This window comes from Podarcis tiliguerta (assembly GCF_965153285.1).
Source record: "Podarcis tiliguerta genome assembly, chromosome: 2".
Classification (NCBI taxonomy): Eukaryota; Metazoa; Chordata; class Lepidosauria; order Squamata; family Lacertidae; genus Podarcis; species Podarcis tiliguerta.
The window spans coordinates 3908438-3923899 of NC_139535.1; the positions used below are offsets into that span (position 1 = coordinate 3908438).

At 42.2% G+C, this 15462-nt stretch overlaps 1 protein-coding gene across 1 annotated transcript; it reads left to right on the forward strand.

Moving 5' to 3' along the window:
- On the forward strand, positions 1-10690 carry LOC310672897 (vomeronasal type-2 receptor 26-like; the record flags this gene model as incomplete). Its single annotated transcript, XM_083430550.1, has 8 exons — positions 1-103; positions 3343-3462; positions 4513-4681; positions 5082-5373; positions 7010-7312; positions 8189-8416; positions 9206-9332; positions 9780-10690. 8 exons carry the CDS (start codon positions 1-3, stop codon positions 10688-10690), a joined length of 2253 nt encoding a protein of 750 aa, XP_083286676.1.
- Between the last annotated feature and the right edge of the window lie 4772 nt (positions 10691-15462).

Below are 15462 nucleotides of genomic sequence, written 5' to 3' on the forward strand. Positions count from 1 at the left end.
ATGCCAGGAGGTTTTATTTCATTCAGCTACTCTTTTGCAAGTGACCTGTTGAGGGGCACAGCAGTGCAGGAGGAAATCTTAGGAAACTGGGTTGACGTTGCAGGTGAGAGAACTCCCCAGAACCTAACTGATCACCCAGATACATTATACCTGCCTAACCATGAAATTGCCAATACTAACTGGGTTTCTGGGATCTGGGGGGTAGGTGGGGATTTTTGTGTATTTCTAGTTGGGAATGTTCTCTCAAACTAAAATTGCATCCAGTTATAAAGCAGAGACAAGGAGTTCCTGTCATTAATTATCCCACCTGTGTGATCCGTTCTCTCCTCAATTTCATTGCAATGACAATTGCAGTTTGCGGAATAACTAGCCACATATAACTGACCCAAACACTTTGTTCATCATCTGAGGCCATTCTTTGTTTTCCCCCTCCACGAGAGATCTGGTAGTTGGCAGCAGGAGAACAGGTCTTCTCTGCAGTGACTCCCAATTTGTGGAATTTTTTTTTTTTTATAAAAAATAATAATATTTATTGCTCTTTGCACAATTTAAACATTGCAAAACCAAAAAAACAAAAACAGAAACATAAAAGCCAATACAATACAATAAAAGAAAAAAAAGCACTACATAACACTAAACACATAACCAAACAAAACAATTTAAAACACTTTCAATGTCTTTCATTCACTTGTTTCACCGACCTCCTCACACCTCCCTTTTGTATTCTACTTCTGTCAAATGTTTCAGCAATTCCTTTCCATCTTCCTCTGTTATCTGTCAAATAATTATCTTAACACATTCTAACCTTATTTTACTTTTAAAATTCCATTAATCTATTTATACTTAAATCCTTATAACATTTCTACTGAAGCCATATAACTTCATTCCAACATTTTAACATTCATTAATTTTGCAGTATTTCTGTAGATAACCTTTAAATTTTCTCCAGTCTTCTTCCACCTACTCCTCTCCCTGGTCTTGGATTCTGCCAGTCATTTCCACCAGTTCCATGTAGTCCATCAACTTCATCTGCCATTCTTCCCGGGTGGGTAGATCTTGTGTCTTCCAATACTTCGCAATAAGTATTCTTGCTGCTGTTGTTGCATACATAAAAAAAGTTCTGTCCTTCTTTAACACCAATTGGCCGACCATGCCCAATTTCGGCCAATTTGTGGAATGTTGTCCCCAGGGAGGCCTGACCGGTGCCATCAATATATATCTTTATGTTCCAGGCAAAAACTTTCCTCTATAACCAGGCCTCATTTCTTTAACTATCTGCGGTCTTTTAAATGTTGGTGGGATGTTTTAATGTATTTCTTTTTCCTCTTGGTTTTAATGTATTTATGTGGGGTTTCTTCCCTCGTTTGTTTGGTTGTAAGTTGTTTTGGGCTGTCCTGAGCAAGATAAAGTGACTGACAAATTTAATAAATAATAAAAATCGTAAAAATCACAATACTGGCTGTGGTTGATGATGTTTGCAATCCAAATGTACCACCAGCATCACAGCCCCTCCTGGTCTTCTCTTCCTAATGGTTCAGCTTGCTCAGAGCTAACCACCAATTCTGGTACACCATGAACCACTGATGCAGTTGCTGTGGATACTGGCATATCTTGCATCAAATCCTGGCCACACTCTGAACATAAGCCTTTCATAACCATAGGATGGCTGCATCCTCCTAGCCGCACCAGAACACTTCTGATTCTCCCCTTTCCTGAATTCAGTGCCAGATCCATTGGATTTCCTAATGTGCTTCAGTGGAGACCCAAGGAGGGCAGGTGGGCTGAAGGGCCGGTGGAGACCATATTGCATTGGGGCCTTTTTAAAACTGGGGCTGCAATTGGGGTAGAGGAGGGATCTGGGCTGTCACAGGCACCATAGTGGAAGAGAGTGAGGAAGGGACCGACTCCATATAATTTCCTGCCTCTCTTCATCTTCTCCTGCAATCCAGACCTTTGGAGGACAAGGGCAGGGTGGGTGCCGGTGCGCTTCAAGCTGTCATCCCAGATACAGGAGGCACCTCCCAAGTCCAGGTGGAGAAGTTAGAGACAGAAGTCATCGTCACTTTGAGGAACCAAAGGTGAAGCTTTCCCTTGCCTAACCCAAGAACCAGCTGTCCCCTCTGCCACCACCGCCTTCTTGAGGAGATTTCACCCCTCCTATATCCAAGAATCTCCTGAGGAGTCTGCTGATTCTGCAGAGAGGAGGAGGCATGTTCTGCTCTCTACTTATTCTGCTCCAGCACCACATCAAAGAGTCGGTCAGTGAGTGAGTTGGTCAGTGAGTGAGTCAGTCAGTCAGGGAGAGAGAGACTGAGTGTTAGAGATTGTGTGTTTAGATAAGGTTGCTGCTAAGAGCAGCTGCAGGCACTCAGTGCGGTTTAGCATTCTTTATGCTTAGACCTATTTAGCTCTGTATATAGTTGTATAATAGTTGTAGTTAGAGAATAAAGAGAATATTCTACAGAGCTGCTCTCCGAGTTGTTTATATACTCTGCTAGCCTCTGCTGTACTCTGCTGTGCGATGACTGTCTACTTGTGGAGGTGAATCCGGTGCTCACAACTCTAAGCCGTGAGTCCACAGCACTTTGATCTGTTCCTGTGCAGAAGGTGGTCTCTGGAAGTGCTACCCAGCTCGCCTAGCCCAGTCGGGGCTGAAGTGGATGAGTCCAGTTAGTGGCACTGGCTCAAGGGCGATGCTGACACTTCTCACTTTGTAATCCAAATGTTATATGTAGGGTTACCACTAAACATGAGGTGGAAACTGGGAGATTTTTCAGTCAGACCTAACAGTGCATGTCTATGCTAGTTAGTAAATGAAAGGGTTAAGGACCACAGAGCTGTAAATTTATAGAGGAGGCATGGCCTTGACAACCCCCCTCATTTGGGGAGGGAGGGAGGCATTACAGTGGTACCTTGGTTCCTGAACAGCTTGGATCCCAAATAAATCGGCACCCAAACACCGCAAACCTGGAAGTAAGTGTTCCGGTTTGTGAACGATTTCTGGAAGTTGAACGTCTGTTTCAGCTGTCGGCATTGTTTCCCAGGCCAATTAGCCAATCAGAAGCTGCACCTTGGTTTGCGAACGAATTGAGTTCAAGAACCAAGGTAACACTGAATTTGTTTCCTATTCCTCTCTTTTTCTTCTTTTTGACCCATGTAAGCTGAGCAGGCATCTGAGGCAGGGGCTCCAGACTCCAGACTCAGACTAACTTCTGTATTTTGCAGCAAAATTATCTTCTTGTTTCTGCTGTAGCATTGATCTGTGTTGTTTCTGCTGTAGCATTGAACAATGCGTGAGTGAGACTTCTGATTACTGTAAGTAAAGCATTTAAATTTACTTAGGTTTGCAGGAATTACCAACGATTGAGGAGTGGCAGACAAAGATGATGGACTATGCGGAATTGGCCAAACTGACAGGCAGGATCCGGAATCAAGACAACCAAAGGTTTCAAAGAGATTGGAGTAAATTTATTTGGTATATTGAATAACTATTGTAAAAATGTGAAGACACAAGTGGGATTGATATAAATTCTGCAACGAAAAAACTGAAATCTCAAAACTTTATAGACCATTGAGACAAAGTTGATCATAAAGATATAAAGATCTGAAGTAGAGGATATAAAGTCGACACAAAGATTTGAAAATTAAAAACCGGTTGAAGGGATGATGGGAAGTCATGAGCTCAGTAGAGCAAAGAATTTATTTGTTCTGTTATTAGTATGCTGAAATGCTGTGTTAAAAAAGAAATTAATAAAAATCATATTAAAAGAAAGAAAGAAAAGAAATGTCAAGTGAAGGGTTGTTGGGGTGAGGCAGATTGACCGTAACAGCCATACAGGTCAAAAGGGGAGGGGGATCTGATGGGCCTAATCTGGCCTAGAGAGCAGAGTTTCCTCCCCACTGTCTGAAAACCAAATGTTGACCCTGACTCTTGTGAAGTCCTTTTCCACAAAGTTTACATATGTTCAGCTGCCCCTTCCCTTCGCCATCCCAGAGTCTAGAGTGACATCTGAGGGCTGTTGCAAAACATGTTTTTCTCCAGCCCTGCACCTGAGCATGGAGCCATGTGAAGATTGCAGGATGTTGCAGAGCCAATGCTTATCTGCCTTATGATTATCAAAATCGTAGTGACCCTCCTCATTTCTACACACCAAAACTCCTGGGATTTGTCCAAAGATCATATCTGATGCCATTAAAATAAAAACCAAAAACAAGAGCTACGAGAGGTAACATTGTGCATTCAAGGTGGAAAGGACAGGGACATAAATGTCATCAAGAGCTTGGACAGAGGTTTAGGGCAGGTGAGTCAGAATATATGGTCATGAGCTTGTCTTCTATACCTTCAGATGTGAAGTTTGCTTGGACTTCATCAGCTTTACAAGAAGGGTTTGGCTTCACTTAATGAACTGAGGGGAGAATACACAACAGAGAGGGCTGTTCCAGGCAGTACCAGAATGACTGTGATTCTTCTTCTTGTTGTTATTCTTCTTCTTCTGCTGTTGCCTTATGTAGACTGTGAGGTGCAGAAGGCAAAATGCCCATTAACTTTGGAGAGGAGTCAGATAGACCCATTCAACTATTACAGGCCAGGAGACCACCTCATTAGTGGGATCATCTCTCCCACAAAAGCCATATTTCATGAACAAACCTTCAACAGGACTCCCTCTACCAGCTTTAAACAGTAAGATATTTTATGGGGATGGAGTTATTCTCACCACAATCATACCTTTGAGTTACATTTGATTATAGACTGTAGGGCCATAAACATACTAAAAATCAAAGAAGAGTCAGATGACTGCCAACCAAGATTTGTTCTAGAAAACAAATCAACACCAAATGTCCCAAAATAAAGTAAGTATAATACATTTATTCCTTTTTAGCGGTGCAGTTCCTCCACAAAGGCTATCCTCTATTCCAATGAGATATAATTAGGTGAGCTTTTGAGCTGGTGGCTTTGGTTCTGAATCAGTGTAAGCACAAGTAAAGTTCTGGAAATAAAATCCAGGTTTTTACATAAAAAACAACAACAAAACAAACTGCTACAACTGCAGGATGACGACACAATCTGTATATTTTTGCAGGAAAGGAAACACAAAGTACTGGGAGGTGCTCTCCTTCTTGCTTGCCATTCAAGAGTTCAGCCAGAATGTCAGGCTCTCCTTCAACATCACCCTGGGCTACAGCATCCATGAGAACTTTTTTGACGGAAGGGTGACCTATGATGCTTTGCTAGACCTGCTGTCTACCGGGAAGGCAAATATTCCGAACTACAAATGTGGAAGACGGAATGATTTACTGACTGTTCTGGAAATGGCTGACTCTCAAAACTCCATCTTGCTTTCAGGCACATTGGGCATCTATAAAATCCCACAGGTAGGAATGGAGAGGGATGTGGCATTTTCTGGCTGAGCCTCATTGCAGAGAACTAAAAGTGGGGGTCAAAGAGATGGGCAAAGTGAGACAGAAGAGTGATCTGGGAGGGATTTCCCTTGGTGGACAGACACATATCGTGATTCTCTCGAACGAGCATCTCTACTCAAAGGAGTTCTTTCAGAATTTGTAGCAGAATCACAATGCTGACTTTATTAAAATGAACAAGATGATATCCCATTGGCGATAGTTGTTCTGCAGACTCCTTTGGAGACATAGCTCTTCACTTGCTTTGAGGTTCCTGCTACATTCATTTCCTCTCTGTCTATTTATTTCCCCTATGTTTTTAGCTGTTTGTATCTATTAAAAATGAAGCTACAAGACAATCAATCTCACTAGATAGAATTATTATGGGTTCCTTGGGCCAGTGTGGTGTAGTGGTTAAGAGCGGTAGTCTCGTAATCTGGGGAACTGGGTTCGATTCCCCACTCCTCCACATGCAGCTGCTGGGTGACCTTGGACTAGTCACACTTCTCTGAAGTCTCTCAGCCCCACTCACCTCACAGAGTGTTTGTTGTGGGGGAGGAAGGGAAAGGAGAATGTTAGCCGCTTTGAGACTCCTTAAAGGGAGTGAAAGGCGGGATATCAAATCCAAACTCTTCTCCTTCTTCTTCTTCTTGGGCCCCATTAAAGGCTTAGTTATATTCTTTAAAAATTCTATTAAATGCAACTTTTACTTCAAATCAAAATCACAGGTATTGTTTTAATGATTTTTTCCTGTGTTTTTAACTGTTCTTATTTTATCTGGAAACCACCTTAAGTTCTCATCAGTGAAAAAGATGGATAATTAAAATAGTAGTAGTAGTAGTCATACTGAGAACACAACTGAGGAGTTCATGTGGAAGAAGCAATTTAGAGTAAGCTCTGCTTCAAGGCATTCTTTGGTTCAAACTTGGGAAGTCTCCATGAAAAGAAAACATGGCTGGTACTCCACACCACAATTAATATCTTTTGCACAAAGGAGTGCTTCCCCCTCATTCTGGAGGGGCTCTCAAAACATTATAACCTAGTGGCATACGTGGCAGGACTGCTCCAAAGTAAAAGAGTTCAGGAAAAGTATTTTCTGAGATCTCCTTCATAACTAGACACCCCACCACTTCTCTGGGTCTTCTGAACTGGTTTGCAGATTCAGATGGATACCTGAACAGCAAGGAATTTCTTCTGCCCCTCTGTATGTGTAAAAGTGGAATAGGATAGAAACACTGTGGTACAGGTGTCTGTGTATCTAAATACTAAGGAAAGTGGAATGGTTTCCTCTGAGTGAAACACTGAATTTTTATTCATTTCAAACTTTTGTAACCCACTTCATTTTTTAAAAATCCACTTCATGTCATGTTTTAAAAATATCTTTGTGTTTCCCAACATCAAAATGGTAACAATATTAAATTAAAAATGCAAGATGAAAGTAGTATAAAAGCATATAAAAAGAGAAATTCAAGAAATCCATACAGATAAAAGCGGGCGTCTATGTTCTGGATCTGGGAAGATTTATCTCTACATGGGAAGTGTTTGTTATCTGGGCTAAGAAATATGTAGGCTTTGAGCCAAAACAAGCCAACAATCTTTCTTTTCTTGCCAGGTCAGCTATGCTTTTGTCTCTCATGGTGTGAATGATAAGAGGCAGTTTCCATTTTTCTACCGGATGATCCCCAAAGAAGAAGCTCTGTATCCAGGGATTGTCAAGCTGCTCCAGCACTTCAGATGGACTTTTATTGGTCTCCTTGTGCCAGAAACTGACAACGGAGAGAGGTTCAAGAAGACCTTGATGCCTGTTCTCATTGAGAGGGGGATTTGTGTTGCCATCCTACAAAATATCCCACTGGGGAATAAAAATGGTGCACTGATCAATTATCTTTCCTTCTTCAAGTGGAGACAAGTCCATGTATTTGTTTACTATGTGGACACGAATTATATCTTAATTGGAATACAAATGATACAATTTGTATTTGGCATGTTGATAAAACCTCTTGCAGGGAAAGTCTTGATCACAACAGCTATGGGGGAACTCACTTTGGACTTAATGCACAGTAGCATATCTTTCCAACATATCCATGGTTTTCTTTCCTTCCCTATTATGATAAAGGAATGGAGAAACTATGATATTCTCCCTCACCTTTTCCCTGTTATGAAAAGGATTGTGGAGACAGATTATAATTGTTTCTATTTAAGGCATGCATCATCAGTGAAAGGCTGGACCAGATGCAGAGAGAGAGAGAAACTGGAGATGCTGCCGCAAGATATTCTGCAAAGAATCCTCTCTCTAGACAGCGGCAAGATTTACAATACTGTCCAAACTGTGGCACATGCCATAAATGCTGCATATTCTCAGCAGAGGGCGATGAAGCTGGAAGCTCAAAGGCTACAGCCATGGCAGGTATTCCCTTTTCCAACATAGACACTTGTCACTTTTTTTCAAGATGACAAGGAGCCATTAGTGAGCTCTCTTTCGGTACAGTCAGTCAACCAGCTCCAATCACACCTAACAGTTAGCTCAGCCAGCCCACATTTAATGCTGAAGGAAGGAAGAGAGTTGTGTCTTGCTGTGTAATAAAATTACAGGTTTTCCTTCATATACAGGATGGCAGCCTTAGTCTTTCTTACCTGTATGTTCCCTTGAATTAATGTAGCCAACTTTTTAAGGACACACAACTCTCAGCCAGCCACTGTTCAAAGGAGAGCCAAGCAAGAAATGGGCGAAATGGAGTAGCCAAGGTGGGTTCCTGTCTTCTAAATGCTGCTGTTCTCTTTGCCATTCCAGCTCCACCCTTTCATGGGAAACTCCCAGTTCTACAATTCTTCCATGGACAGAGTGTACTTGGATGAGAATGGAGAGTTGGCAGCTGACCTGGACATTGTGAACTGGATGAAGTCTACCAATAAGTCCATTTCTAAATTGAAGCTTGGGAGTATCAGCAGACAGGGATCCTCAGATGTACAGTTCATCATCGATCAGAACGCCATTGCATGGCTCAATTGGAACTATAAGGTGGGACAAATTATCTCTTTCATTTCACAGTTTTTCTAGTTCTTCAAGGTCTAATAAGTGTGTACCAGGTTGTGTGTGTGTGTGTGTGTGTGTGTGTTCCTTCAAATGCTTTCCAATGCTAACATTCAAGATCTAACAGTGAGGCTTGGGGCGGGGTATGTGTTTATTTGGGATGTGTGTAAAATAGGTAATGAAATATTCTATTGAATGCAAACTTGAAAATAGCAGTTTCCACTGTGTTCACCCTGACCACATCTGTTTTGACCTTAGAGGTATGCACTATAAAATTGGACCCAGGAGAATCTACAGAAGAAGGGAAGTGGACACAGGAATGAACAGGGAAGCAGTGTAATTATTTATTATACTTTTAGCTTGCCCTTCCTTAGAATTCCCGCATCCAGGATGCCACAGAAGACAAGGCCCTGTTGTGTGTTAGCATGCAGATTGTTCTGCTAGTCTGTTGGACGGCAAGCAAGGCTTCTCTTATACATCTCATTTAAGTCCTTGGGTCCTGAACGTTTAAGGACCTTTCATACAAGTTCCAGCAGTATGGATTGGGTTCCATACCAAACAGGCAGCCAATGCAGCTCTTGGAGCACTGGGGCCCCGTGACCCCATTTGGCTGCCCTGCACTGAACATACCTCAAGTGGCAGTGTAGTTGTTATAGTTTTGCACATTTAACAGCTTATAGGTAAACCATGGTTGTGGAGTCTGCATTGAATCCCTTATTTCAATGGATAAATTAGCTCTAACACATTTCCCTTGGCACTCCTTGTTTTTACGTCTAGCCCCTGCCGCCTTCCAGGTGTGTGGAAAGATGTCACCCTGGGTTCCTCAGGATGGTTCAGGAAGGAAAGCCACTTTGCTGCTATGACTGCATTCCCTGCCCAGAAGGGACCATCTCCACTCAGGAAGGTGGGTGGCTTCAGTGTAAAGGACCACCTTTCAGGAAGATGGAATAGGTCGGAAGTTACTTATTTCTATTTCCATGGTCTCTTCTGAGTTGGATTAACACTGGATAGCCACCATCTATAGGAAGAGTTTTCTTATGGACTTGGGTTGCAGTCCACTTCTTTACAGATTAGTATCTTATTTGTTTGCTCATATTGAAATCTGCTTGAAAAGCAGGATAGAAACACATCAATCAATAAATGCCTCTCCACTGAGAAGTAGGAATGAATGCATAAATTCACAAAAGCCTACGTTTCTCACTATAAATCACCTGATGGAGTTATTGTGAGGTGTGCAGAAGAACCCTCTCAATTGTGATACCATTATGCATGCCCCGCCCCAAGATTTCCTTCTTTAAAGTAAAAAAGGTCCCGTTAGATATAAGGCTGTTATTAGTCTTGTTTTTTGCAGATGCAGAGCGTTGTGTCAAATGTCCAAACGATCAACATCCAAACAAGGCCCGAGATCAATGTGTCCACAAGATCATCACCTTCTTGACTTATGAAGAAAACGTGGGGATTGTCCTATCTTCCTTTGCCCTCTTCTTGTCCTTAACCATAGGCTTTGTGTTAGGGATCTTCATAAAATACCAGGAAACTCCCATAGTCAAAGCCAACAACCGGGACCTCTCCTACATCCTCCTTCTCTCACTCCTGCTTTCTTTTTTGTCCTCCTTTCTCTTCATTGGCCGGCCAAAGAAAGCCACCTGCCTTCTCCAGCAATCTGCCTTCAGCATCATCTTCTCAGTTGCCGTCTCTTCTGTGTTGGCCAAAACCATCACTGTGGTGCTGGCCTTTCTGGCCACAAAGCCAGGGAACAAGGTGAGGAGATGGCTGGGGAAGAGTCTGGCCAACTCCATTGTCCTTTCCTGTTCCAGTGTCCAAGTGATCATCTGTGCTATCTGGTTGGGAACCTCTCCCCCATTCCCAGACTCTGACATGAGCTCCCAACCTGGGCAGATCATCCTGCAATGTAATGAAGGGTCTGCTGCCATGTTTTATGGTTCACTTGGCTACATGGGCTTCCTGTCTGCCATCTGCTTCACGATGGCTTTCCTAGCCAGGAAGCTTCCTGGGGCCTTCAATGAAGCTAAGCTGATCACCTTCAGCATGCTGGTCTTCTGCAGTGTTTGGGTGTCCTTTGTTCCCACCTACCTGAGCACCAAGGGGAAGTACATGGTAGCTGTGCAGGTCTTCTCTATCTTGGCCTCCAGTGCTGGGCTTCTGGGCTGCATCTTCATGCCAAAATGTTATATTATTGTATTGAGGCCTGATCTGAATACAAAAGATTACCTGACAAGAACATCTAAAGATGGTACCTGAGTCTTAAAGTATTCAGTTTTAACCCTTTATGCTCTGCTTAGTAGTAATAAAGCTCACATACTTGTCCTGGGTCAGACAAAAATAAAATAAATTGGAAATATTCATTTAGATGAAAGCACAGAAATAATGACACCAGAAATCTTCCTGCTGGGATGTATGGATATATAATTAGGAAAAGACTATGCAACCTTGTTGTAATATATGATTGCTTCTGTGAGACTTTTATATGCACACAGATAGAAGGACACCTCATTACCAACAATGGAAGAATGACTATTAAAACTAACAGACTTATCTGAGATGGTAAACTGACATGTTTAATCAAAGGAAAATTAATGTTAACAGTGGTTAAAGATTGGTAACCTCTCATAGACTTTTTACGAGAAAAAAAGACATCTGGATTTGAGGATTGAACATAATGTTTGTTGATAAAATGGCTTTGTGGGGTTTATAGTCAATTGGATGAAGTAAATATTGTTTTGTATGACAAAGCGATGAAGAATCTGAAGTTTTCTTTCTGAATCTTATTCGTCAATCTTTCTTTTTAAGCTTCTTTTTTATTCTTTAAAACATTTCTTTCTTTTTCCTTCTTTATTCCTCCTCCCTTTCTGTGTCTTTATTGTATCTGTATAAAAGTCTTGGCTTGGTAAAGAAATGTGAATATATATCAGGTTTTGTATTTTCTTCTATAAACCTTAATAAAACTTACAGAAAATGAAAAAAACACAGAAATAATGTAACCATATGGACTTGGCAATCACTGAAATGTAAGAAAGTGTTCATGAATATAAACGAGCCATTTATAAATGGAAAACTGTATTTGATTGGCATATAAAAACAATTAACCAAGGGTACTGAATGAAACATGATCATTCCTAAGCTCAGATTGCATCTCGCTGAAACTTCCACAAGGTCTAACTATTTAAAAGCTTAATAAATGCCCTCCCTTTTCCCCATTTAACCAAAATATTAAGTGGGGAATCGGGAGTATGAGTCAAGGAAACAGCTTCTGGGGATTAAGGTGGGAAGTTTTGGAAGATGAATGCAGGATCCAGAGTGATCCAAATGAGAAGGAAGTCCAAATAAGAATAACAGGTAATGTGAAAAATCAGAATAGGGAGTCTGAACCTCACAAGGGAATAAACACAAGCAAAACATCAGGTAGATGCCTTCACTGCACTCCTTTTGGTGCCTTATGAAAACATTGATCCCAGTGAAGAGACAATTCAGATGGTTCTCTAATGCAATTGCCCATCCAGACATGCAGAATGTTGACATGTTGTTCTTCAGTGTTGTTTTCATCTGCCCTTGATCTTAATTAATTTCACCATTTTATTTTTTTGTAACCTACTTTAATTTTATTACAATCAAGTGGTATATGAATCCAGTGAAATAAATAAAATATCCCAGAATAAAACATATTTGGTAGATATTATATATATTCTGGAGTGTGGGATACTTCAATTATTCTTTCACACCGATTCTTTCACACCTTCCCTGTACCTTCCAAAGTTGATGAACCACATCTGCCCTGTTTCCCTCTATAGCACTTGCAGTAAACCCCTTTTTGACGGTCTTGTCAGCTCAATGCACCAGAGTCCCTAACTCAGAGTGGCTCATAGAATATGTCAAATTTTTGCACCCCAGTGGCCAGCATCTTAGTCAACCAAATCATAACTCTTCTTGAGAAAGATCTGTGTCTTTCAGAGAAATATGTAATTCCCTTTACAACCTCATTTTTATATTTCCAGATGCCAACAAGTTCCAAATTGTCCATCATTTAAAGAAAAAAACTTTCTTTAGTTTATCCGGGGATGTTTTAATATTTTTATGTGAAGTACTGTCCTGCATTGAAGAGTCCACTCCATTTCCGTCTTCCATGAGGCACCAATTTTCAGATGCAAAATCCGTCAACCTATTCATAAGTCCCTTATACTGGTTTGTCTTCATTGGGAGCATATACGCCTACAACCATAATTTAATTTCCTTGGATATTAACTTCCATCTCAATATATCTACTTTGTTCATCAGAGAATATCCATTTGGGGCAGAATTGGGAATGTGTATATAAAGAACAACTCCATTTACCCCCTTCAGTCCTGCAAAGATAAATTCCTCACCTAATCTATTTTAATCAAATATCTGATACCCTTTTTCCTAATGCATGTTTCTTGTAAACAAATTTGATCCAATTTCAGTGCCCCCCACATAACGAAATATCTCTTTTCTCTTTTGAGGAGCATTTGCATCATTTATATCCCATGTTAAGTATTGGTAATCCATAGGTGAGCAGATTTCTTTGTCACACCTGTACCTGCATCCCCCTTTTGTGATTTGCTAGTGAAATCTGTTCATCCAGAAATGGAGGTGTAATTGAGGAGGTCAAGTATGGGAGAGAAGTTGGGGGAGATCCTTCTCAGCTTGAGATCTCAATTACCTCCTGTTGGTCAGAGCAGCCAATATTGATTCTTGATGGTTCCATGTTCTGACTCGAGAAAGCAGGGCTGTGGAACCACTGGCCAAGGTGGTCCTCTCTATCTGGTCCTCTGTAGGCCACATACCCCTCCCTAGCCATGCCCCTTACTGGTCCTGCTTTGTGACATTCTTGTGTGTTTTTGCATGACTGAAGTACTCCCTTGAACTCTTATATTGCTCCTTGCTTGTCTGGATAGAGGACAGAGTGCATATGTATGCAGGAACTAAAGGTAAAGGTAAAGGTACCCCTGCCCGTACGGGCCAGTCTTGCCAGACTCTAGGTTTGTGCGCTCATCTCACTCTAGAGGCCGGGAGCCAGCGCTGTCCGCAGACACTTCCGGGTCACGTGGCCAGCGTGACAAGCTGCATCTGGAGATCCAGCGCAGCACACGGAACGCTGTTTACCTTCCCGCCGGAGCGGTCCCTATTTATCTACTTGCACCCGGGGGTGCTTTCAAACTGCTAGGTTGGCAGGCGCTGAGACCGAACGACGGGAGCGCACCCCGCCGTGGGGATTTGAACCGCTGACCATGCAATCAGCAAGTCCTAGGCACTGAGGTTTTACCCACAGTGCCACCCGCGTCCCACTATGCAGGAACTAGGCTGCAGCAAAAAAGGTCAAAGGGGGGTTTTCATTGTGGTTTCCACTTTTGCCTCTAGCAATACCCACCCTTGGCATATGCCCCCCCCATAAGGTTGCCCAGAAGGGACTGTGGCCTGGTTTCATGAGCTCAAAGTAGCTACTCCATGTTGTGTGTGTCTGTGTGTTCACTTACATCCTAAAGGAATATTTTGGTCCTGGCCCCTCTGCTGCTGAGAGTCTGTCTTGTCCATTCCCCAGTGCCATGAATGATCATGTTTGAGCATCTGAGGTCTAGACTTTTGAGTTTTGATATTTCTTTTCAGATGCACTGGGATGAGAAGTTTTCTTTATTTCCGAATTTTGTCCCATCATATCCTAAGTAGTTTTGCTAGTAAGAAAAATAAAGTACATGCTCTGTATCACAAGCAAAAAGCATCCAGTGCTCCTCACTGCAAGTCTCACCCCTTGTTAGGATTGTGCTTGTCTTTAGGAATCCTCAAATGGGCTATTTTAGGGTGTCAACACAAACATTTTGGGGGGATCCATGAAGAAGGGGAGCTGGGTCAATCGAAGTGTCAGATCACCCACATCCACAGAGGGAAACACCACATCTAAGGAATGTCCACAGCTATGACACAGGCCAGATTTATTCAGGGACAGCCCCATGGAGTCCTTGCTTTCCACAAAGTTTGAGCAGTCCCTTGTAAGATCGTGTCGGCATGCATGTTAAAATTCACTTGGACCTTCAGATGAGGTGTTTCCAGAAGAACATCTGGCACAACCTGAAGCATCTCAAGCAGGGAGTCCTTGGTGCAGCAGGGAGGCTGGTACACCAACAGGAATCCTGCACTGCCCCTATTGCCAGAGTTCCAGAACATGCACTCAGAAAGCTGTGTCCTCCTAATAGGTCGCTTCATGAAAACTAAAGACTTCCTAAAAAAATCTCTGCAACCCCTCTCCCCACCAACATGACGTGAGTTGCTGTGCGTAAGAGAAACCTGCCGGACAAGCAGTGGCAAGAACAGGGCAAGCTGCTGTGTCCAACCAAACCTGGGTTACTCATGCCAGGTCAATTCCCCCATCCATGATCAAGTCATAGATGACACTGGTTTTATTGGTCATTGACCTGGCAGTTAAAAGTTAATTTATTAATTTAAGTTGCCACTAGTTATATTCTAAGAGCAATTCACTGAAGCCCAAAGCAGCAGGAAAACAGAACATAAAGCAGCTACACTTTCAGGATTGGACCATGAGACAGATGTGCAGGGAGCCCTGTTCAGGTTGCCATTGTCGGGATCTCCGCTCGGCCAAGCTGATTAAGCTCATCTTCTGGAATCTCCCTCCAGACGACCTGAGCCTTTGATGAGGCTCGAAGGCACGTTCCCCCCTTCAGCAGAGTTTCCAGCACAGGAAAGAGACAAGAGGTTTGGACTACATTGCAAAGACTTTTATTTCTAAGCTACACAGACAGCAAAGAAATATACATCCTCTCTCTATGAAAGCAGAGAGCAACTCAAACAAAGGAACAAAGGAAACATAACACCAGTAAACAGCACATCCGTCTACTGCCTCCGTGAGACTTCCAACAGCCTGGAAGGTCTCTGAAATGTAAACAGGGTCCTGTGACTCCAAGCAGCTGCTCAGTGGCAAAGAGAAACTAGCAGACATATGTCCTCTTTTTCCAGAGCATGTCCACTTTTTAAAAATGAGAGTT